The 24,836-nt window shown below is 49.0% G+C and overlaps 1 protein-coding gene across 3 annotated transcripts in view; it reads left to right on the top strand.

Annotated features, from left to right (window-relative positions):
- The window catches only part of PECAM1 (platelet and endothelial cell adhesion molecule 1), a 52,799-nt gene that overhangs the window by 17,822 nt on the left and 10,141 nt on the right, over positions 1-24,836 (top strand). The window contains exons 6-14 of one of the 3 annotated variants that reach the window (XM_036996834.2): positions 2,768-3,016; positions 4,306-4,581; positions 7,567-7,854; positions 8,474-8,581; positions 9,665-9,692; positions 10,402-10,478; positions 11,830-11,883; positions 13,187-13,249; positions 18,914-18,970. In XM_036996834.2, coding sequence (XP_036852729.2) covers positions 2,768-3,016; positions 4,306-4,581; positions 7,567-7,854; positions 8,474-8,581; positions 9,665-9,692; positions 10,402-10,478; positions 11,830-11,883; positions 13,187-13,249; positions 18,914-18,970 — 1,200 coding nt within the window. The remainder of the gene's footprint in view (positions 1-2,767; positions 3,017-4,305; positions 4,582-7,566; positions 7,855-8,473; positions 8,582-9,664; positions 9,693-10,401; positions 10,479-11,829; positions 11,884-13,186; positions 13,250-18,913; positions 18,971-24,836) is intronic. The other 2 variants (XM_036996838.2, XM_036996839.2) reach the window with 2 other exon arrangements.

Genomic DNA, 24,836 nt, shown 5'->3' with positions numbered 1-24,836 from the left:
CACCCTCAGGCCAGGCTATGTTAAGAAAGCATGAAGCATCACTGGGCCATAAGATACTCGTGTAGCTGGTCACCCTATCCAGAAGTCTGTGTCGTGATGGGTGTTCAGGTCAGTCAGTAGGTCACTACTGCAGGCCCTGGAAAGCAAAGTTCTCCACTCAGCTGCCCTTCCTACCCCCTCAGCCTGAGAGCTCTGTGGTCCTGAGCTCTCTCCTTTCCATGCAGAACTAACTGAACCAGCGGGCTGGCAGGCAAACAACCCTGTGTCCATGTGCCACCAAGCCTTTGGAAATGGCTGCAGGCCCACTTGCGCATCTGGTTGTCCGCACCCCATAGCCATCATGCCTCACCATAAATGGCTCTATATAGTAGTGTTGGTGGCTCACAATAATTTTGTGAAGGTAAAAGCTATTGAATTAGTCATTTATCTTTGGATAGAAGAAGGATTTCCTTCACCCCTCACCCTCACCCCCAACACTGTCTGCCTTTTTAGACCCAGTCGGTCACCAAGCGCTGCCAGGTCTCTCAACTCTGTCCTGTCTTCTGTCTCTACAATCATGCCCTAACACTGGCCCTCACACAAGGATTATCTATTGCAGAGGTCCCCGTGAGCATCTCTGCTCCAGTTCACCCTGCAGCCAGTTACAGGAGAAGCCCTCCTAAAATGGTTCCCTAGATGACATCACTATTCCTGGGCTTAAATTGGTGATCCGCCACCTTGGCACCGCCCCCATCCAAGCCTCCCTCCCCAACCCAGTCACTGTGCAGACAGAGCATCCGTCTCCACGCATTCTGTGTGAGTCCTTGAAGGACCAGATCTGCAGTGCAACTCGCCTTGCATCACTGATCCTTAGACACAGCCTGGCACACTATAGGAGCACAATCAGTGTTTGTTCAGTAAGTGATAGTCGAGCTGGTTTGTTTACACTGCCTCTTTACAATCAAACCATTCTCTAATACTTCATTTCTAATCTGAAACCATCTTGCACTCACTTCAGCAAGGTGGTTTCTTACTTTTTGCATTTTTGTTTACATATTTTAAATGTAGAGTCATTGCTTTAGGATTTTTCCTAAATCATCTTTTCAAGTTTTTTGGTATCTGCTCAATGGGATTATAAGGCACTTTAGAGTGTCAATTTCTTTGGTTCCTTTTCCCCACTCTTAACCTAGACCTTTTGATGGTGCTCTGGAAACAGATAGTCAGTACTTATCATGGAAGGGAGGAAGGATGGAATGTGCCTTCATGAAATACAGATTAATTATTGGGATAACACCTTACTTCAAGTTGTATTCCATCCCCTGTTGAGGAAACAAGGAAGGTACTGCGGCTTGATGATGACAGAAATGGCCTCCATAGCTCGGCCACACCATCGATGACAATGACAGTGTCGGTTTGCACCCCCAAGCCTGCACAGCAGATAAATTTAGAGCCTAAGGTAGAATTTGATTCCCTGACCCCTGGTTGCATTCTTGATCTCAAGCCCAAGAAGAAGCCTTCCTAAGAGGAACTTTGAGACTGGGTCCCTTTCTCAGAGGACACATAGTCCAGAGTTACTGACTCCTTCTTCCCGTGTCAAGGGCCATAGCCATGAGGTCAGCATGCATTTGCTCACCTGAAGGATCCAAGTCTTCACACTGACTAAGTAGCTAATCAGTAATTTCCATGTAGCTGAAAATAGAAACATACACCATAACTATGAACTGTTGAAGTATTTCAGGGAATATTTAAATAAGGAGATGACAAGTTGTCTTAAAAAGCCAACTCCAGTCTTTAATACTGTTGACATCTGTACTGATGGTACAGATAACTCAGGCAGCAGAGACTGTTAGAGTTCACACGGTGCTCCACCTCAGGTGGCTCCGGGTGCGTCTTCATTCTCCTGGGGGGGAGGGCGGGAGGGATGGGGGCCTGCCGCGGCTTCTCCCCACCTTCACTCTCCCACTCTTCTTCCAGCCTGCACTACATCCCTCCTGCTTCTGGTCTGGGACCCCCAACCCCCATTCTCCTCCCAGAGGTCTCCCTACCACACACTTCGGGGGCCATTTCCCTGACCAGACTCCCTGTGGTTCCCACGGCCCTGGGGGCACAATCTGTACTTCTACGACCTGCAGGCCTTCCTACGGCCTCTTCTACTCCCAACTGAGCTCTCAGGTACTCCAGCTTCCTGCCAGGCCCTCCCTATGTTGTTCCCTCCGCCTAGACTCTCTCCCTGTGTACCTGGGTGGCTTCCGCCAAGAGTCCTTTCCTGACTCCCCAAGCCTGGGTTCATGATGGGCTCTCCTGCAAACACCACATCTACATCACCCACTAGATGTAAGCACAGTGAAGTCAGGAACTGTTTCTTTCTCACTGCTTTCTGTCCAGTGCCAAGCAAGGTGCCCTGCACAGAGATAGCCTGAAAGAAACACTCATGGAATGAAATGTATGAGTGAATGAATGAATGCATGCATCACTACTTGCTGCATTACATATTACGCATTACAAAACTTTTCTAATCCATGTCTGTGAAATATGTTGGATTAACACAGGAGCAAAACCTGCCATTGGAATCCCAGGCAAAGAGTGAACCTGAGCCCTGTAATTGTGTGATTATCAGGTACATGAGTAGCAAGGTACTGAGTACCTTGGAAGGAGAAAGGAAAACTTTTTGCAAAAAGTTGGGAGTGGGCTCTTCCAAAAGCAGCTGGGCCAGGGGCCACTCTGCAAAGGGGCTTTGGGTGTCATGCTCAGAAACATCTCACCCCATTCCCACTCCCTGGTGTTTCAGAGCTGTTTTCCAAGCCAAGGCTGGAATCTTCTGCCACACGTCTGGACCAGGGTGAAAGCCTGAACTTGCGGTGCTCCATCCCAGGAGCGCCTCCAGCCAACTTCACCATCCAGAAGGGAAACATGACTGTGTCACACACTCAGAATTTCACCAAGATAGCCTCGGAGTGGGACAGCGGGACATACACCTGCCTCGCAGGCATTGGCAAGGTGGTCAAGAAAAGCAGCGTGGTGCAGATTGCCGTGTGTGGTGAGTGCATCCTTGCTGGCTCGGACAGTACTGGTGCTGAGTGGGAGGAAGGGGACTTATCACCAGCTGCCATCCTGTCCAGTCGGCAGGCAGATTACACTGCGGCTGGGTAAGAACCCCCAGGAATGAGAGAGGAGGGAAATCAAGAGACCCAACAGAAGCAAGTGGGTCTTCCTGCTCAGTGCACAGGAGAGAGGCAGTACAAGGAAAAGGGTGTTGGCAAAGACTTCATGGCTTTAGTGTGGCTGCCTGCTGATGATGTGGCCTCTGAATTGGCAGGACTCTGGCTGCTGGAGCAGGCACCCACCCAAAAGGTCAGGGAGGAAGCACTGCTTAATCAACACGAAATTTTAACGTCTAAGTTCCAGTTTTTAATCCATATCCTGGCTGACCAGAAGGGCTAGGACTTCCGGTGAGCAGAATGTAGGTACTGGGGCCACGTAGAGCAGTGTTCTCAGACTTGACTGCGCACACAAGACCTGGCTAGGATGCCGCCAGGGGCTCGGGGTGGAGCCGGAATCCGCATCTCTGACGAGCAGCTTGGCGGGCTGCAGTCGGGCCGTATTTTGAGTAAAGGAGCGAATGTGGAGCTCTAGTCAGGCTGTGCTTCAGCTGAACCTGGTTGATCCAGTCAAGATTTTCACCTCAGCTGACCCAGAGTTTTCGTCTGTCATTGATTCTCTAGTCATATAACTCAAAAAGAAATGAAGCAAGAGACAAATGTGGTCATTACATTTTTTTCTTTCTGGTGTTCTTGGGAGGAGTTCATTTCACTTTATAAGCTTTCTAAATGAGCAAACTTCTGAATAATGACCTAGTACTCGTTTCTTGAAGCATGGAATTTATTATCAGGAGAGGCTGAGGCACTGCGAATTTGTTTTAAAATATAATCTGTTTGGGTACTTGTACATTTTTTATGCTTTTCCTGTATCTTTTCTCAATACAAAAAACTGTGGGGATGTGTGGGTCTATGCATGTGAGATATATGACAATATAAACGTGTATTTAGGGGGATATAATGTTTTTCTTGAATTTGTGTCATCCATTTTGTTTATAGCATTCTCCCTCTCTTTCCCTCCTCACCACCCACTGCACGCGCACACACACACACACATTACCTGCCAATCTTAAAGGAACCTATAAAGGTAAATAAGGCAGATAGGCATTTAAAATGATGGTAATGACAGAGAAAGCAAAGCCCAGAGTTTGGGGAAGAAGAAACTCCTCAGGCCGGTTCTGTTTCTTTCTTCAATGCCATTCAGGTTGTTTCTCTCTCTCTGTCATTCTAGAGATGCTCTCCAAGCCCAGGATTTTTCATGAGTCCAGGTCTGAGGTGATAAAAGGACAGACCATAGAAGTCAGTTGCCAGTCCATAAACGGAACCTCACCTATTTCTTATCACCTCTTAAAAGCAAGCAGTGTTTTGAAGAAATGTAGCATGAGCTCAAACGACCCTGCAGTATTCAAAGATAACCCAACAAAAGATGTAGAATACCAGTGTATTGTGGACAATTGCCATTCCCAAAACAAAATGTTCAGCGAAGTTCTGCGGGTCAAGGTGATAGGTAAGACACTGTGCTATGAGAAGAAACCATGCGGGTTTGGGGCTTTAGTTCACATTTTTTAAAGGTTTGTGGCTGCCCAGGGACTGTGTGGGCAAGAGAAGTGGGTACTACTTGGGCAAAGTCCATAAACGTGACACATGGCAAAGAAGGACCAAGGCCCAGGTAAACAGGGTCACAAAAGATCTGGTAGCTATTGATATGGCAATGTCATCTCTTCTCAGAACCTTCTAAGCAAACTGCTAAAATAGAAGAGCAAAGTGTCCTGAATTCTGGAGGCACTAAAGTGGTGCTTTGGGGCCCCCTTAGCATTAGCTCCTCTTGAGATGGATTGCCAGGCACCTCTGAGAACTGTAGACCGGAGCTCTTCTCTACTGCTGACCCTTGGTGGGGCAAACTCTGTCCTGTGCAGATCCCACGGCAGTCAGAGCTGCAGGCTCTAGTCTCATGGGACTGGCTAACATTCATCTGGGTCTCTCATACTCAAGAGAAATAGACCTCTGTCCTGGGGTGGATGCTGATCCTTGAGCCTCTGTCTTGCACCTCTCGGAAGTCCTTCGCAGTGCCATGGCTTGCATCTGAAATAACCTGCACACTGTTTTAAAAAGCTTCATAAGGCTCCTTCCTTTTCTTCCTCCTTCTTATTGAATACCTGCTTATCTACATGTGCCATTGTGGACATCTCAAGTTGGATAGAGATTCCTACTTCTGTTAATGTATAATCTAAGAGTAGCCATACTTTTAAAATTAACACCAGTATATATAAAGCACCTAATGCTATGGAGTATGTACAAAAAAGAAATATGTTCTTTGTTTTCAATGGTATAACAAGAAACACAGGATCTCCTGATTAAATAAGGGGAAAAGATTTTAATATATTTGAACTACAATGCAAATAATTATAGAAGAAAACATTACTAGGCAACACATGATTGTCATGTGTGCTACCCTTACATTGAAGGTGATAGGAATCTACAGCATGAAAGATATCATCTAGCTTGAGTGGGAAGAGCTGGGTTAGGAACCAGAACTTGACAATGGGTAGGCAGAGAGGACTCGGGGTGGCCTACCAGCTTGGGCAAACACATGAGCAAAAAGCCTGTGGGCAAATCAGATGGCTGGAAACAAAGAAACAGTGATTGGGAATGGAGAATCGTTCAGTATAAACTGAAAAAGTGACTGAGCCCAACTGTGAAGGGCATCAAATGCCAGTCTTAAGAGTTGGGGATTTGTCCTGTGTGCAATAAAAAGTCAGAAGAGGGAAGGACATGGCAAGAATAGGGTCTTGGGAAGATTAACCTCATGGCTCTATCACTTAGAACAAGTAGAGAATTCAGACCTCATAATACCTGAGCAAGGTAATGTGAAATTGGGTCAGTATTAATGGCTAACATTTACTGAGTCCTGACCATGTGTCCACCCCTGTGTGAAGCAACTTAGCAATTTCCGTTAATACTTGCAATAGCCACATAAGACCCATAATGATTATAACATCCTTGTTTTATGGTAAAGCAACTAAAGCCTAAAACAGATAGCTGGTAGATGGTGGGGCTGGGGACTGAGACTGGGCACTCTGGCTCCTGAGTCCAGCTTGCCACCACCTCCTTGTGCTTCACAAGAGAGAGGGCCTCGAGTCAGGCGGCACTCTCTGCGGGGCTGCCCTTGTGGGCAACCCCCACCATCCCATCCTGGGCCTGGTGCTTCCTTTGTTGGGTGAGCAGCTGCGTGATCTGCCCACCCGCTGCATTCACAAGAGAGAGTGATTTGTAAGTCAGTTGTCCGTCTGCTGACCAGACCATTCTCACATTAATAGGAAGGTCTACTTGGGAAGACAGTTTAGGATCAGAATTTGGTGGTTGAATATGGAGCCTGGGAAAGGGAATATAGGAGAAAAATGAGTTCTGCCTGAAACTGCTGGGAATGAGAGGCTGGCAGGGCTTCCACATGGAAATGCCCAGGTAAAAATAAAGACTTGGAATTTAGGGGAGTAATATGTATTTATATATATTATATTTAGTATAATATATATAAATACATTAAATATGTTTAGCTACATATTTAGGCAATATTTGCTATATGTTTATGTGTTAAATGTACACATAGAAGCTATGATGTAGGTGAAATCACCAGAGAAGAGAATGGAAAACTGAGGATGGAATTTTGCAGAAAGTCCATACTTGAAGGGTAAAGGAAGAGAAACTGATGAATAAAGAGGGAGGGCAGGAGAGGTGGTGAGAGAATCTGGGTTGTGAGGCATCCATCACAGAAGCCAGAGGAGGCCGTGCTCAAAAGGCAAGTCTGGGTGACAGCTGAGAGCTGTGGGAGGCTCGGGAGGGAAGACTGGAAGGACATCTGCAGTGGGTCTCGCCTGCTGGGGTCTCGGAGATGCGTTCGTCAGGGATCGGGTGGCCTTCCGCGTCTCTTTAAAACCAGAAATAAGAGTGCAGTTTCAGAAGCAGAGGGATGGAAGTCAGACTTCAAGGGATAACAAGAAGGTGGGAACTGAGGATGTGAAAGCAATGGTTTAGACCACTCCTAAAGGAAAAAAGAGATAAACAGGACGGGAGCCAGAGAAGGTGGTGGTCGAGGCCATTTGTTCCTGGGATCTGGAAGCGTCGGGCATCTTTGTAAACAGGGAGAGAAAAGCCTGTGCGCGCACCCCCGCCCCCCGCCCACGCACACAGAACAGACCGCAGCAGAACCTACATCGTAGGGGCAGGCTGGGTGGCCAGTGAAAGTGGAGTGGTCCCTGCAGGGAGTTGTCCTTAGCATCTTGTGTCTGATCAGCACGCGAGGACAGGAGGCATCCGTGGCTGGCCTCCCGGGCTGATCAGGGGGGGACATGTGGGTGTGTATGACGGGCGTGACGCAGCCGAAGAGCTCAATGCCAGCCTGAGGCCAGCGCGGGAGGACACGGGCCGCGAGCAGCGGCTGTCGCGCTCCCTCTCTTCCCCCTTTCTCAGGGCTAATCCTTTTCCTGCTTTTCAGCCCCGGTGGATGAGGTCACGATCTCTATCTTCTTGAGTGAGATGGTGGAATCGGGGGAGTCCTTTGTGCTTCAATGCTCCGTGAACGAAGGGTCTGGTCCAATCACCTACAGGTTTTACCGAGAAAAGGAGGGCAGGCCCTTCTACCAAATCACCTTGAATGACACCCAGGCCATGTGGCACAAGCAGCATGCTAGCAAGGAGCAGGAGGGACAGTATTACTGCACAGCTTCCAACAGAGCCAACCCCGCCAAAAACATGCCCCGAAGCAACGTGCTGACGGTCAGAGGTGCGTCAAGGTCTCAACAGTGGGACGACTGGGCCCGCCAAGGGTGTGGCCAGAAAGCTCACCACTTGTAAGAGGAAGTGGGTGAAAGTTTACTGCGTCTTCCTGAGGGTTAAGAGACCAATATCCTCCAGGCTTTTTGGTTACAAGTGACAGAAACCCACTCAAGTATAAAAGAAGAACTGGTTATTATATGGAAGTGGAAGTATTTCACACAATCATAATTCTACAGTCTTGGTAGAGAGACACCAGTTGGCCCATCCGGGATCAAATGTCCCCCAATGGACCACCTGTGGCCAAGGGGATTGGGTCATGCAAAGGGGACATGGTTGGGGGAGCCCACCTATGTTGGTAGAGGGTGGTTTCCTAGAGAAGGAGGAGGGCTGGACAGACCCCAGAAAGGAGCCTTCTTTAGTCCCATGGTCCTTTAAGACCACCGTGGACTCTGTAGCAAAAGCAGTTATTTCTATACTGGCGATGAACAGAGTTCACAGAGGGAGATGCTCATGTTAGATGCTGATTTCAAGGACTGTAAAAATCAGCTTTATTTGTTGCTTAAGCCTAAAATTGTTTCTTACTGGAGGAGGAAAAACCTATATACTTAAATTTTTTTGATTTCCAGTCTTTCTTGCCCCATGGAAGAAAGGACTTATTGCAGTGGTTGTCATCGGAGTGATAATCGCCACCTTGGTACTTGGGGCCAGATGCTATTTTCTGAAGAAAGCCAAGGGTGAGCACAGTTCTTTCATTCCATTCCGGCAGGTTGCCCTTGCCGAGAAACCAGCCGTGGATGTGAGGGGCTCCAGCTTCCCGGGGGGTGTGCTCTGCCCCAGTGGGAGCTAAGGGAATGTAACTGATGACAAGTGTTTTCTCCTTGGGGTGTCACCTTATGACCAAGATTTTGGCTTTGGTGGATATGGAGCTTTTACTGCACCTGGTCTAGACAGGCAAAAATGAAAACAATTGCTTTCCTAGTTGGTTAACCCAAAAAGATGAATTTTGGGGGAAGTTGCATCTACATGTAGTCAGAAGCTATTTCTGTGATTGACTATACCCAGTCCTGTGGTTGTAAGAGTGGGGTGTGGTGTTAGGGAGTACATTCCACACACTGAATACCTCTCAATTATCTGCCAGTTGTGCTGTGATTTCTACCCTGTGCTTGAGGTTAGACACACATGGAAAGGAAGCCAGGACTACCTGGACTCAAGGAAAAGGGCATATACCAGTAAATTCTGCAAAAACTGTTGTAGGTAAAGTGGATTCTGTTAGAGGCCCTGGTGCTGCTTTCTGGAACGGGTGGGGGAAGATGTGATGAGGAGGGGCCCTCAGCTTTTGTTAGAGCGCATGAGCTATAACCACACTGGGAAGTCAGGCTCCAGAACAAATCCCCTCCTAAGGCTGACCCGGGCCTGGGTGTCAGGCCGACTTGGCATCAAGAGCACAGGGCCTGAGTCAGCCCTTCCCTGGCAGAATGGTCGTGAGTCAGAGAGAGAGCTGCTTGTTTAGCTAATCTGGTTGTCTTCATCTCTGTCACATTCCGCTAAGGAAACCCACTCCTGGCTAAAGCAGTGACAATGTCACATTTATTTATGAGGGGAAATCATGTGAAGTCTCTTGGTATAAGACCAAGAGAACCCTACTTTGTTCAGTTATTTATTTTTTTCTTTTTTTAAAAGCAGGAATATATTTGATTTTCTCTTTTTATGGGTATTCAATCTTCAAGAAAGTCAAATATGGTGGAAATGAGTGTTTCTACCTGGTATGGAGGAGGGTACTTTATACTGATCTCGATTTTTCTTTTTCTCTTTTAAAGCCAAGCAGATGCCAGTGGAGATGTCCAGGTCAGTGTGCATACTTGGAAGACAGGCGGTCGCTCTGTGGGCATGAACAGGCCTGTCTGTAGGGAGATTCTGGTCATTAGGAAGTTTTCAGTGGCTCTTAGAAAACTCAGAAAAAAAAGGGCCTTGGGGCTGAGTAAGGTAGGATTTTGTGGGGGGGAGGGTGTGTGTGGTGGGGGGGTGTATTTGTCTCTTAGGAAGATTGCCAGTTATCCTTTCATGAGAAGAAATGGCTTTATTCTGAGGTCATTTCCTTCCTACATTGTTACTTGTGAAATCCCCTTTTCCTTATGAAATTATAATGGTAGTATATGGAATTCTAAAAATTTACTCGGCAAAGTAGAATTGGCCCAAAAAAATGGTTTTGCTATATTGTTGTTCTTGAAATCCAAAAATTCAAAAGTCTGGAAATGGTAGCTATGTTCCCAAAAGAACCAGTAGCATAGGATGAGGAACTGAGGGGGTCGGGACTCACCAAAGCCCCTGTGGTACCTGGGGGCCCTTCGGCCCTGACACCCATTTTAATAGCAAAGAGTTTTTGCAAAAAGCTTAACAGCTGAAAGAGAAAATGTTTTCCAAACAAGAGAGTGAAGTTTTCCTAACTTGGGAAAACATCCTAGTTTTCTCATGATCTTTCCTTGACTATTTTGTTTGCTTGGAGTTAGAGCCAAAAAAAGTTATGCATTTTTTCCCTTTTAAATTTCATTTTAAGGCCAGCAGCACCACTTCTGAACTCCAACAATGAGAAGATACTGTCGGATCCCAATGCTGAAGCCAACCAACATTATGGTACAGTCACGGTTTCCTGCAGCTGCTAAGAGTTTTAGTTTTTCCCAACTCACTACACTCTCCCCTCTCTTAGAAGCAGAATCTGTAGGTGATGGGGCTACAGTTGGTAGGGAAAGCCTGTCTTCATGCAGACACTTAATCTAATCGCTCATTGGAGGCCATGTGATAAGCAAAACATAAACTTAAGAAAGAAGGCACAACATTCAAATCTCATCACTTTCTGAACATCCCAAGGAATGAAAGGTGAAGAATAATGATAATGTGGGGGATACCCATCCTGGGTTATCTTCAAAGACTTTGAACATTGCCCAAGTCTAATGATTCTCCATTTGTAAGAGAGAGAGACCAGATATCAAATTAAGGCATTAGTAAAACATCTTCTTAGATGGAATCATTTATTAGAAGCCCAAGACAGTTCCCTCTCAAACTTGTCATGGGAGGGAACCAGTTTAAATATTTCTGTTAGTAGAGGCATTAAAAGAAAAAGTGGTGTGATAAAGGAATACCTGATTGTGACATTTATCACAAATTTAGGAGTCAGCTCAATCCCAGGATTTCTTCGTCCCATTAGGCCTATGAGAAAATTGCTCAGGGGTGCTAGTTACTTACCAAGGGCTATAGTTACACCACACAAAAAGCTCTGTCCCAGACCAGATTTGGGGCAGTTTTCTTTTCATCAGCAGGTTTGGGAATAGAATGTTCATTCATGTGTTCTACAAAATAAGAACATTTTAGGTTATGCTTTTTGCAGGACCTACATGAGAAATGTGTTTTAGGAATTGAGCAATTCTTACATGCTGAATCATAAACTTTTAAAAAGTAAGACAAAACATTTGTAGTAACAAAAACAATATGCCAGTAAGGAGAAAAGAGCAAATGTATCATTCAAGAAACTACATTCAGAAAAATGTGGTGAATATTTAGCCACTAAGAGAAGACATAGAGAAGATACCTTTTTGTGGTATAAGGGGGATTCTGTTGGTTATTTGTATTATTGATACATAAATACAGAGATACTTTAAATTAAATGCTGATGTAGATTTATATTAAAATAGGATTTCCCCCCAAATTTCCAAATTGCAAGTCATGCCCTAATTCTTATGTTGTTGCTCCACTGATTACTTAGTTTATAAATACGTTTTAGTCATCACAATAGTAATTAGTTCAAATACATAAGGGAAAACCATGTATTCATCAGAAATCATGTTTATAACATTTGTAAGAATTCTTTTTGATAAAGAACAACTTGTTAAGAAGAGATTAAAAATTTTTGCCTGCTGAGGTACTACAGTTTCTTTGCCATTTTCTTTGGAATTTGCCATTGTCACTCATCCTGTTGTTTTCCAACTAGGTTACAATGAAGATGTTGGAAACCATGCAATGAAACCAATAAATGAAAATAAAGGTAATTATCTAAGGTTTTTTTTTTTTTTTATTAAAAACCTTTACATTAAAAGTCTCCTAGGAAAAAAACCAAAACTGTTCAGACCTGTGGGTACTTCCCCACCTCTGTTAACAAACCCGTCACTGACTGCCACATAAAATAGAAATGGCTGATGCGTTCCAGTGTCCTTAATGGAAAAGTAACCTAAATTCCAGTGGGAAAGAAGTGGATTATATCTGAAAGGGGACTTGCTGATTCAGAATGGGCTACTAAATAAGATGGGAAGACCTCCTTTCCCTTGGACAGTAGAGACTGGGTATTTTTAAATAGCATTGTGGCAAATCACCACATCGTACACCTTAAGCTTACACAACGTTGTATGTCACTTATCTCGCAATAAAACTGGAAAAGTATTAAGGGTCTGGGATGGGGAAAAGCACACAGGGTACTTCAATGGTAATGAAAATGTTTTTTTCCTTAAAAAGATGATAGGTACACTGCTCTTTATTGAATTGTTATTTATACTTTGTACATACTTACAAATGTTATTTTGTATTTACTAAGTATTTAATGAAAGTGAAAAATACACTGTAAAAGTAATTTTAGCCATACTGCTGACCTTTAAAGACAATTAACAATAGATTGCCTGCTTCTAATGCTCAGAAGGAGTGGGCTAAATCACTTTTTCAAAATTCCTTACCCTTGGGGCTGCTATCATGGGAGCTAAAGCTCTGAAGTAAAGGTTCTGTAGAAGCCTCAGTATCCTTGACTGCAGAATCACGGTTTTAGTTGCTGGTGAGAACCCCTGATTCTTTGAGGCTTCAAAAATAAAATCACAATGTTATTTTGATTTGAAGACAAAAGCTAGGTTTCTCCGTGGTGCCCAGCCTGCTTTCAGTGATTTGTTTCTCTGTGCATGTGCCTCATGCTGTCAGAACATTTTTAGGCTGGGGACCCCATTACACATTTCCGGAGACCCTTCCCACCTTGGAGGTAGCTTTCCATGCCTGTGGCCATGGAGAAGACTTCTAAGGTTAACTGCTGTGGCTGATGCTGGCTGCTTTCTGTTTCCACTGAAGTTTCACAAATCCTCCCACTTTAGAAACAGCAGGAATCTGGGCTGGAGGATCATCCCATATCCTCGGCAGTGCCTCAGCGCCACCTTCCCCGGCCTGAGGTTTCTCTCCCACTTAGAATGGAGTTAAGTCTGACTTCCCCCTCAAAATATGGGATGCTTTAATCATTTGAATGGAAATCTCTAATGTGGTCTGAGGCCCCCCCCAAGGAGACTCTAACTGCAGGGTGCTGTGGTTCTTTTGAGCAGAGCCTCTGACCTTGGATGTGGAGTACACGGAAGTGGAAGTGACCTCACCTGAGCCCCACCAAGGTAAATACCACCACTCAAGTGCGTCCCCGTTCTTTGCTGGGTGCTGGAGTGTAGACATCGGGGTGGGCGTGCTGTGACTCCGTGACAAGGGTCTAGTCAACCTCAGTTGCTCAGAAGGGGGATGGTCAGCAGACAGACTGCTGGATGTGCCTAAGGCAGGAGCAGTGACCCCTGCACAGGCTTTGAGTAGTAAAGTTTCATGAATTATTACTCATCATACTACTAATAATGGATAAGTCTTATTGAGCAATGAATTAAGTGCTAAGAAATGCATTTGTTGAGAGACTTTTTGAGTGCAGCCTCATTCCTGGGTGTTTGGGCGTTCTTGCAGAGGTACACCCCTTGCCCAAACCCCACGTCTCCCTTAGAAAGTTGCTTGCAGACTGAGTGTGTGTACATGAAATGCATATTTGAAGGTTGCAAGGGCTTGCTCTTTCAAGGCACACTTGAGTAAAGGCCTTTGAAAGCACAGGATCCCTTGCTGTATAAACAGGGGCACTGGCTGTACACTTGCGGTTTTGTCATCGAGTGCATGATTCTCAGGGGCAGGCTGGCTTGGAGGTCCCTCACTCTGGTGCCTGCTTGACGGACTCGGAGTGGGCTGGTCCATAGCAAATGCAAGGATGTCAATTTTAGTTGCTTTTGGCACTAGCAAAAGCCCTGTGTGCCCTTCTAACCCTCCTGCACCTTAGCTCTCAGGGAGCACTTCATTCCCAAAGCAGCAGCCACCCAGAGCTTCCCGCCCTCCTCGCAAGTGCATTAGGGCTACGGTCATGCATCCCCCTGCCTGCCGGCTAAGTCTACACCTCGTGCACTCAGCCAGGTGGGCCTGGGGCCTCCAGACCAAGCCTGCGAAGGAAGCATCACCCAGAGCACATGGCAAGGGCATCTTCTTGTTACCTGTTACTCCATGATCTGGGAGGAGTTTCGGGTTCTTCTCTTCCTCCCTTTCTTAGGTCCTGGGTACCATGTCAGCAGGTATGTGCACAGAACCTGCAAGCAGGGCGGTCCTTTTCAACCCCCAGGCTGAGTGCTGCGCAACAGGGGCACCGTTCCTATAGTCTGCCGTCAGAATGGCCCCTAGAGGTGGGACTGCCCACTCTGCAGGACTGGAGGGCCTCCCACCTCCAAGTCTCCACTGGTCCTGGAGGGTGGAGCCCAGCAGGCCCAAAGTTCTTGTCCTCCCTATTTCATTGTAAAGTAAGTTGCCAGTTGAGTTGACAAATTGAGGGCCCACGATGGACCAACTCCCATGCAAGCAGCAGAAGTACCTGTGTGGCCCCCACCTCATAGAGGGATAGCCTGCCAGGGGGCTGGGGAAACAAGGAACCAACAAATAAGGAGATAGTGTCGGGTTAGAGTAAGTGCTCAGAGGGAAACAATGAGGTGCTCTGAGAAGGCATCAAAGGGGGCACCTTTTCTGCGTGGATGGTCCCAGGGGGCCTGTTTGAGGGGTGACATTTAAGCTAGGCACAGAGAAAGTGGCCCCACCAAGAGGAGGGAGGGTCAGGAGGACCAGGACGCGGGAAGGGCAATGCAAGCTGGCTCAACACTTGGCTCATTTAAGGATCCAGAAGGAAACCCCTGTGTCTGCAGAGAAAGCAAGAGGGAGAGGAGGCAGATGACACTGGGGAGGATGGGGCAGGGGCAGGGCCTGCAGGGCCTCTGGGGTTCTCTGCATTCTTGTCTCAGAGGATTCAGGGGCCTTTGGAAGCCTTTAGGAAGGGAAGTGACAGGTTCCAACTTCGTTCTTTAAAAATGGTCCCTGTGGCTGGTGTGGAGAACAGACGGAAGGGGATAAGATAGGAGACAGAGAGGCCAGTACGTTATCACCGAGCAGGAGAGGCTGATGGTGGAGCCGGGGTGCTGGCAGTGAATGGATTTGAGACCCCATAGCACTGGATGAAGGGCAAGGATGGGGAGACAGAATGACTACATGTTTCTTAACTGAACAACTGCATGGATGGTCATGATGTCTGAGGTTAGGAGGACCAGGCTCATGATGAGATCTGCTTCTGGTGGGTTTAAGTTGAGGGGCCCAAGAGGAGACCACACAGGGGTCTGGTGCTCAGAACCTAGTGTGGGCGGGCTGACGGCCCTGCGCGGCTCCCGGCCCGCCTCCCCTGGGCCAGCCTGGACCCGGGTGGGCGCCCCTCCCCGCCACTTTCACTGTGCCTCACAGGCTCGGACTTCAGGCTTGGAAGGAAAGAACTGTAGCAAGTGGGGGCAGAGGCTGCCCAAATATTCTGAATGTGTGTAGAAAAAACCCCACTGTCCTCTTGATCCTCCACTCCCAGGTGCGCAAGCAGGTGCGATTGCCCAGCACTGTGGCCTGATGCCCACAAGGCTTTGGATTTAAGGAACCTGGAGGAGGAAGGAGGAAGCAGGGTTTTGTCCTTGGAATCGGTCATTTTCCAGGCCTTTGGGAATGTTTCCTTGTTAGTAGCATCTGGTTTTCTTTTTCTTGCTTAAAGGTTAGGGTGGGGTGGCTTGTAGCGAGAAGAAGACCCCCCAGGATGGGGGCAGGGGGGCTTGCCATGCCAAGTAGTGCAGCTGCAGGGTTGCAACCAATTTACATAAAGGGGCTGTGGGGGCTGCGGGGGCCTGGGGAGGGCTAGAATGAAGGTCTCTCGGGGGGAAATTGGAGTTTCTGGAGGATTCGAGTTGAGTTTTCTGGACCCAGCCTCCTTGGCAGTTAAGAGACTGGGGGCATGCTGACCCCTTGCTTTCTCATGGGTGGAGAGTGGGGGGCATTACCAGGGGAGGAAAAGGCTTGGGGGATTCAAGGCCAGTGTAAGTACACTTGACCTAGTATTGGCCAGTCCAGTTCCCTGTCCTGAGGCCTCTCTCTTCCGTGGCTGGGGTGGGGGGAGGGATGGGGACCAAGTCCAGCCCCAACCCTGGCTGGCAGCTGACCAGGCAGTCACTCGGGGTGGAGGAGGGGTGGGAAGGAACTCGTTAAACCCGGTGTGCTGCATGTTTGCTCTGAGGCTGATTGCTGGGAAAACCCCATGACGTGGAAGCCAGCTCCTTCTCCGTTACCAGAGAAAAACAGAAGCCACAATAAGGCTCCATCCGGAAACATCCTTCACAGCAGGGACAAACAGCCTGTGGGCCTGGTTTGGTCATTAGCGGGCAGCTGCTGCAGCAGAGCAGCAGGAGGAGAGGGGGTGAAGGGCGGCACGCTTCCCCGCCGTCGGAACCGGGGGGCAGAACATGCACACACACACACACACACTCACACACACTCAGAGGCCCAGCAGAACTGGGAGGCAGCAGAGAAACCACTGGGGCATCTGCATGCCTGGCAGTCACCCAAAAAATTGAGGGCACCCTGCTGCCCAGCTGATGGCAGTTAATAGGTGAAGGGGAGTCAGGGCAGCTCTTCAGGTCCAGAGGGTGTTAAAAAGGGTCATCCCCACAGGGACTGAGGGGCCTACTGGCCTCCCCACGTGCCTGGGGGCCGAGGAGTTCACAAGGGTGTCCAGGCCCCCAGGCTTGCCCAGCCCCCTCGCTTCATTCCTCCCCTGCCTCCCCCAGCTCAGCTCCCACTGTGGGGCTGGTCAGAAGCTGAGCTGGCAGTGACCTCAGCGTACCTGGAATGCAGCATCCTGTGTCATTTATCACAGCCTGTTTGCACAGCCATCTGCCCCACAGCCTGGAGCTCCCGAAAGCTGGGACCAGATCCAAGTCACCCTTCCCTTTTTGTCTTCCACGGTGCCCAGCACACAGGTGGCGTTAGGATTATACTGGATGAGTGACTTGGCCAGGCTTGACGTTGAGCACAGAGTCCCTTGAGGCTGTGGTAGGTCCCCCAGCAGACATGGGGATTCCTGGAGCTTCCCTTTAGACCCCCAAATCTGTGCCATGGAGTGTGAGTGTCTCTGCTGGCCTCTTAGAGAAAGACAGCAGTCCTCACAGGAGGGTGCTGGTGCCTGAACTGCTCCATTGAGCACCAACTCTGGTTTGGTGCCTGGGGGAGTCTGCAAGGTCCTGGCCAACCCATGTGCCCCAAGTTCAGCTGGCGGGATCAGAACCATCCCATGGCTCTCCTGGCATTTGGGTCCTGACACAGGAGCTACCACCATTCAGTGTCCAATGAATGACGGTAATTTTAATCCTAAGACCTTAAACCTCAGGGATGAGAGTGGTTATGACAAGACCTTCCTGAAGACCAGGGGAGGTAGAAATGCCTACAGGGATCCTTGACTTTGACTGGTACCCTCACTGTCATATCAAACCTTTGCAGTACCTCAAGTAGCTGTGTAAGGCCTGGGATGGGAAGGGCACATGATCTCAGGCACTGCCCTGGGCGAGCTGTGGGTCCACTAGGGAAGACGGTCATGGGGACAAATAATGTCACTGTGGTCATGGGCAAGCATCCCCAAAGTGCTGTGGGAGCCCAGGGGGCCCAAGTAACTGCCCTGTGCGCAGGCAAGAGGGGAGTGTGCAGGAGTATGTAGGTGTGAGGGTTGGGGCATCGCAGGGCAGGAGCAAAGCTTGTCCTGGGGCTTGGGGGAGAGGGGCAATGGGGCAAAGAGAAAGGGCCGTGTGGGCAGTGAAGGAATGTGTTCAGGCTCGGGGTTGAGAGAAGGGGGCATCCCTGGAGCATGGTGAGTCATGCTTTCTCAGTGCAGTTAGAGTCCGTGGACATGCCCATGCCATCCTGCCACCAAGGAGTCACATCCACATGGCCGCGACCATGCTGACAGGAGTCTTACCCTGTCTGGGACTCTATTTCCTCATCTGTAGAAGGAGAATGCTGGCCACGCGGCATCAGGCGTCTTTCTACCATGAGGCTTCCCGGTCCCTTGTGCGGGTGACAGGAACTGGAGGAGCAGCTGGGGTTCATCCTGCTTCCTCAGGGTTTGTGGGGGGTGTGCCCACAGGTGTGTATGCCTGTATGCACATGCTGTGTGTATGCGTGTGTATATACAACCTGTACACATGCATCAACTTAAACTGCTGGGTTTGTCTCCTAAACCCTTGAGACTCCTCTGGGTGTTGTTCACACCCTGGTCATCGTGTCTGCTGTCCCAGACCACAAGCTCTCCACCCAGTCTGTATATTAGAACGTCCTGAGGAGCTCCTTAAGGATACCAAGGCCAGGGCCCACCCCGGACTAATTCAGTCAGAGTGGTCGGTGAGGCTCAAGGGTTGGCATGTGAATCAGACCAGCCTTCTGTGTTGTCAGCGGCCTTCAGTCCCAGCTGACACTTAGAGTCACAGATGATGCCCAGGCTCTAACCCAGAGCTCAGGTTCTTGGGAGACTATAGCCAGGCTCCTGGGAGGGGCTGGCAGAGCAACTGGACACAGGACACAGTGGCAAGGGAAGAGGGATGGAACCACCAACCTGGAGGCTGCAAGCCTGGAACACGGGCCCTGCAGCCTTTGGGCCCAGGGCTGCCCTGAAGAGGGTGGACCCACCCCATAAAGGCCTGTTGCCTTGTCCCTCCATTCTGAGAGTGGCACTGGGCAGACCAGGATCTCAGCCCCAGGCTCAATGGCAACAAGCTCTCCAGGTGCCCCTGGAGATGGACATGGTGGTGTGGGTTGGGGGAGGTGCAGCCTTGCCCAGGGAGCCTGAGACCTTTTCCTGCTTTGGCAGTGGGCTGACCTGGTGCCCAGAGGCAGCTATTAACCTGTGGCTGGTCCCTTACCAGGTTTGGGAACAAAGGGCACGGAGACGGTGTATAGTGAAATCCGGAAAGCCGACCCTGGTGAGTGAGACCCTCTGACTCCCACGTCTGGGGGGACGCTTCCCCCAGAACCATCCATGGGGCCTTTGGAGAGGGCAGAGAAATGGAGGAGCAAAGGAAGCCCACAGAGGAGACACCCATCCCTTACCCCAGAGTGTTCTCTCCCCACCACCCTGAAAGAGTAGCCAGAATTTGGTTACATGTACTGTTTATTTAGTCAATGGACACTTATTTAGTGCCTGCTGCATTCGAGGCAGACAGTCTCATATGTTCATACCCAACCAAAGGGCCAGTTGAACTGGAGTGTGTCCTGGCCCGCGATGTGCTCACTGGATGCTCAGCAGAGTTCCGGACACTCTTTCATGACCCAAGATAAACAGAGCAATCCTACCTGTTCTCAGGTGCCAGCCAGTGAGCCTCCCCCGCTTCTCCCATGGGACTAGTGCTCCAGGGATCCCAAGGCCTTAGATAGACTCAGTGCTTGGCTTTAAGGACGTTCAGCAGCTCCGGCTTTTCTGAGAGCACACTGATTTTGGCACAGGGGTGTGGCTCTGCCCCCATCTCCTTTGATTTTCACCTAGACCCACTTCAGTTGCCCCCTGCACTGCATCCTCGTGAGGAGCTTCCTGTGGAACTGAGCACAGTGCCCAGGCAGACATGCAACTGGGGAAGCTCCCAACAGTAATTCTATTCCATTCTGATGAAATGAAGTCCACAAAGACAACTTTTTAAATTCTGAAAATACATGGAAACCCAAACGGCATAAACATTCCAGGGGAAATCTGTGGATATCGTCCTTTGTACAACTGACCTATGCAAGTGGATTCTTTGAAAAGGAGTCCTTAACACGGGCCAGGGAACTTTGGTAGAGCTGGGCTCCGCCAAGCAGGGTCCACAGACTGGCAGCAGTGGAGATCCCAGGCCCAGCCCAGACCCACAGAACCAGAATCTCTCCAGAATCTGAATTCTAACAAGTTCCCAGATATTTCTGATGTAGGAATCACCCCTCAATTTTTTTAAAATGGTATTTTTCATGGGTAGAGCAGAAACTCAGCCCCCTGCGGAACTTGACACTGATGGAATAACTTTCTAACCATTTCCTGGGGAATTTTTGGTGTCAGTATCTCATTTTGCATTCTTAATATACTCAGAGCTAGCCAAATGCAAATTCAGAAATAAATAGGCTTTCTCTATTCTTCCAGAATAACAGAAAGCAGAAGGTCAGGCAGGGTTCAGAGTTGGTCCTGTCAGTAGTTGTGCACAAATACTCCTGGTGCTTTGATCCTCATCCCTGAGATTGTCCACTTGAGCTTCTTTGATTATGTAAAAGCTCACCTTTATTGAGGGCTTCCTATGGGTGCTAAATGTCTATGTGACAATATCTCTTCCAATTCTCACAATAAGTCCACTTCACAATTGAGGATACTGATGCACACAGAGGTTAAAACACTTGCCCATGGTCGTACGGCAAGCAAGCCCCAGAACCTGCCCCCTCTGAAGCCAGACTCCACGCCTCTGACCACGGAGCTGCCGCCTCTGGTTTGAGGGAAGGGAAGCTGGTGGAGTGTGGAGGCCACAGGGCTCCCCCACCCCACAGGCGCCTTGGGGTCTGCAGTCACCTGAGACTACCAGTGGAGGCCCCTGCTTGGCTGGCGAAGGCCACACCCAGTGTGGATTCCAAAGGGTCTGCGTTAGTGGCTCTGCACATGAGACTCACAAGAGACAGATTGATGAAAGAAAAGCAAAACAGCAATGAGTGACCCCGTGGAGTTGTTGGAACCTGGAGCTTATTTAGCATGTTAACCAAGAACGATAAATTTGTAGAGAAGTAACAAAACAAAGGAAAAGTGGTTCCCAGGGTGGCGAGCTAGGGGGAAACTGACGGAGTCAGGTTTGTTTGTGCAGGTCCATCTTGGCAGTGACTTTCTGTCTTCATGGCCATAAAACTTCTCTGGAAGAGGGGATTTATGGCAGCACTCATTTCCCAGAAGTTTCTGCTTTTAGTCAGATAAGGGAAGCTCCTGCAAAGCTTCTCTCTGCGTCTGTTGATTCTCATCTGCCTCCAGTTCAAAATAATCCATATGCCAATTTTGTGGTGGCATATTCTGATTTCTTACATCTGCTTTAGGGCAGCTGTTCACGCGGGTTCTCTCCAGGGCCCCAGGCTGGCTCTAGATGCCTGAGTCCTCAGTCCCAGGCTACTGGATGGTGACTGCTCCCTCTGGCCTCCGGCTGGCCTGGACCACATGCACTGTAGAACCCAGCCCTGTAGGGATTCGAGGGGGTGAAGCACCCTGTTTTTTTTGGAGACATCCAAGCCCCAATCCTGGGGCTGCCACTTACTGGCTGTGTGACTTTGCTCCAGGTGCCTAACCCCTCTGAGACCCAATTTCTTACACTGTTAAAGGGAGATGGTATTAAACGAGAAAAGGAGATGGGATAGCATCAGGGGAGATGGTGCTAATTACCCCCAAGCCAGCAGTCAGTGTATTATCCCTACCACAGGGTGAGCACTTGGTCCATTTTTAGCTGAAAACACAAGAGGAACTTGAGCCCTTGAGTTCAGTGCCATGCCAGGCCGAGACCAACGCCACCTCCCAACCCCAGGCCAGGGTGCTCCCCCAGTGCCATTTGGGCCATCAGAGGTGAGGTGGACCTGCGTCCCTCTGTAAACTGTACTCTAACCTGGCAGCTGGCTCCTGCCCCGGGGGAGCGTAGAGCGAGCCCTGGGTCTTACAGCCAAGACCGTAGCATGGTTTGGAAAGCCAGTGCCCCTGCCTCACTGGGGAGCCTCCTGCCGTGGAAGCCAGGAGACTTTTTGTTTCTGAGCATTTCGGCTCAGTGGAGGCCTCAGGGGTGGAGGCCTCAGGCCTTGTCTGATTTCTCTGCCCTCTTTCTTGCTTTTCCTCTTGCTGTCAGATGCCAACTTAATCCTCAAAGTCACCATGGAGTTGACTGTTGACTGACGGAGGCTCTCATTACCATTCCTACTCTGCAGATGGGGAAACAGGCCCAGAGGTGAAGTAACAGGTCCCCAGGCCAGCAGTGGCGGGGCGGGGATTGCACAGGGAGCCTGGAGGCAGGCCTTTGCCAGCCACCTTTCCTCTCTGTGCTGCCAAACCGATTGGCTGCCTACTTCTGCATTTTCTAGACTTCTTTGGTTTCCACATTGTCATCAGCTTAATTAGAGGATTCAACTCTGTTAGACATCACAGCCTGGTGTGGCCTGGGTAACTCTGGGCAAGTCACGGAACCTCTCAGGACCTTCATCACCTTCTCTGTGAAATGAGGGGCCTGGGCTCAGGGCTAATCAAGGGTTCTCTACGTTTGTTAAAACACAGGTGGTATAGCACTACCTCCTCGTTTTGATTCAGTAGGTCTCGGGGGGCCCGAGCATTTCTCACACACCGCTGCTGTTGGCCTGGGGACCACACTTTGAGAACCACAATCCAGCTGCTCTGAGCTCCCCTCTGACTGTACCACTCTAAGTGCTGCTCTGCTTCCTGTCGGAAGGGATAGAGTCCTCCTTACTTCCCAGCAATCTCAGCAGGATTGCACAGAGTTGGCCGGCAAAGATAACGCAGAAACGTGTGTGTGTTGTGGGAGGAAGTGACCCACAATAAAACGAGGTCCCTGGCAGGAGTGAGCCCCTGAGTGCAGGGCTGAGCCTTGCGACTTCTCCTTCTCAGTCTTCTGTTCTTCCCGTCTTAGCTTCTCAGTTCCCCCTACTCCTCCACCAGCGGTGCTTCAGGGCTGGCTATTTTGGGAAATGGCTCACAGGGCGTAGTTCTGGCTCGTAAACCCCTTTTTCCCCTGAGTGATACAGAGGAAAGCTGCTCTTCTAGATAAGCAAAAGGGCATCAGAGGGCTGCCTGCAAGGCACAGCCCCAGGGTGGGGCTCTGGGCGGGACCCGGACAGCGTGGGGCTGCTGGCTGAGGAGTGTTGGGGGGTCTCGTAGTCTGTGGGAGGCCCCGGGTCTGCAGTCTCGCCTTTAGGCTCTAAGCTGTGACAAAAGATACATAGTGCTTGCCATTTTAACCGCTTTTAAATGTAAGCTCCGTGGCCATGAACGTACGGCCATCAGCACTATTCCTCTCCAGAACTTTGTCATCTTCCTGAACTGAAACTCCGCACCGCTTTTAACACTAACTCCCGACTTTCCCCACCCCCTGGCAAGAGCAGTTCTACTTTGTGTCTCTAAGCTTAGCTTTTTTTGTCTGTGAGACAAGGTGGTTGAAAGAATGAACTTAAGTTGCCTTCCAATTATAGAGTCTTGGTGTCCTGGCATCTGGAAGTGACTGTCATTTCTCTATGCTGTGGTCAGTCCAGGACCATCCCCCTGACCATGGTGGGGAGGGACAGTCAGTCACTTCTAAGAGTTACTCCATGGGTCCTTTGCAGCCAATCCGAATCCCTTACCCACTCTTGACTCCAGGACCCCAAAGGTATTTGCTTCTAAGTCTGAGTTTTCTCTTCAAATTCAATCAAGTCATGGATTCAGGGGCCAACTTACTGTGTTTCTGCTGCATGCATGTTGGCTAGGGCCCAGTCTGGAGGATTCTCTGTATTGCAAACCTAATGGAAAATCCTGAGTAAGGGATGTAGCCTGGGATTTGGTCTCAGCTCTGCCCTTATCACATTATATGATGTGGTCCCCACCCCTTACCTCTCTCTAGGTGTTAGTTTTCTTGTTAAATCTCAGTAAAATGCTCCTGACCCGTGTGGAACTCCTGCAGAGCGAACATCTCAGTGTTCCTCGGGAGTGTGTGTGGACCTCAGGGTGGGTAAGGACTGTGGTGGGCAGGTGGGTTCTATGAAGTGAAGAGAAGGGGGGCATCAGCATCTCCCGCTGGGTCATGGCCATGACTGGGCGTGTCTGCTATTCTATTTGGAGCCTACTATTTTGTTGACGTACAGCTAAGCTAACATCTTATTCTAGCAATTAACTCAGTAGTCTAAGGCAAAGAAACCTCTTGATCTTTGAGCTTTTTCCCTTTCCAACTGTTAGATGGTTTTTTGCTGCATGTAGGGAAGGCAGGAGAATCTCAGAACTAGAATTAGATCAGTAAGACACTAAACTCAGAGATGCCTGAGGAGAAGGGAAAGCAAGCCCTGGGACACAGCCAGACAGGTTAAGAAAGAGCTTTTGCATTTCAGTAACTATTATTTTCTTAGGGGAATGGAGAAAATGCTGATAATTTGCTCATTATTTAGTCTGCAAGCTTAGCACTTGAGGCTTTTTAAAGTTCCTATTCCCTTTTCAATTATTTGCCTAAGATTAGGATCTGCAAATCCCAGTCAGCAATAGTGGTGTACTTATGGCTTATGATTTGGTTTTCCAAAAATGGGGAGTTAGTTTTGTTGCACTTAGTAAGCAGTAATGCAGATGGTCCTAAGCAGTAAGCATTTAAAGGAAGTAGTCCAGGTTACAATTTAGGACCCTTCTCTCTTAACACTTAATTGAACCAATTTGCTCTCGTGTCCTGGAGCTTCAGACTCACGCAGGACCATGTGTTAGGCACCTGAGTCCTCCTGATGCAGCAGGTGGTGGTCTCCCAGGCTCGTCCAGAGCTTTGGTACTCTGGGTTGCAGGGGAAAAAAGTGTCAAAAGCTATACTCTTCCTCCACAGAACTCTCCTCTCATCTATCATCACCTCCTTCCTTCTCCTACTGGTGCCAGCTAATCCCAGGAAAGGCTTGGTTTTCTTTTGCTCCGCCTTGTTCTCCTAGTGTTAAGCCTAAAAGAGAAATTATAGCTGGGTGGGTGGGGCCTCTCCATAAATGCATGGCTATCCGTGGCTTTCTCAGCAACTTCACTCAGCCTGGTTGCAGTTTCTGGCTAGCCAGAAAGGCTTGAATGTTTATCCTTATTCAGCACTTGACATT

This window comes from Manis javanica, chromosome 4 (assembly GCF_040802235.1).
Source record: "Manis javanica isolate MJ-LG chromosome 4, MJ_LKY, whole genome shotgun sequence".
NCBI lineage: Eukaryota > Metazoa > Chordata > Mammalia > Pholidota > Manidae > Manis > Manis javanica.
This window is presented reverse-complemented; position numbering and strand designations above follow the sequence as displayed.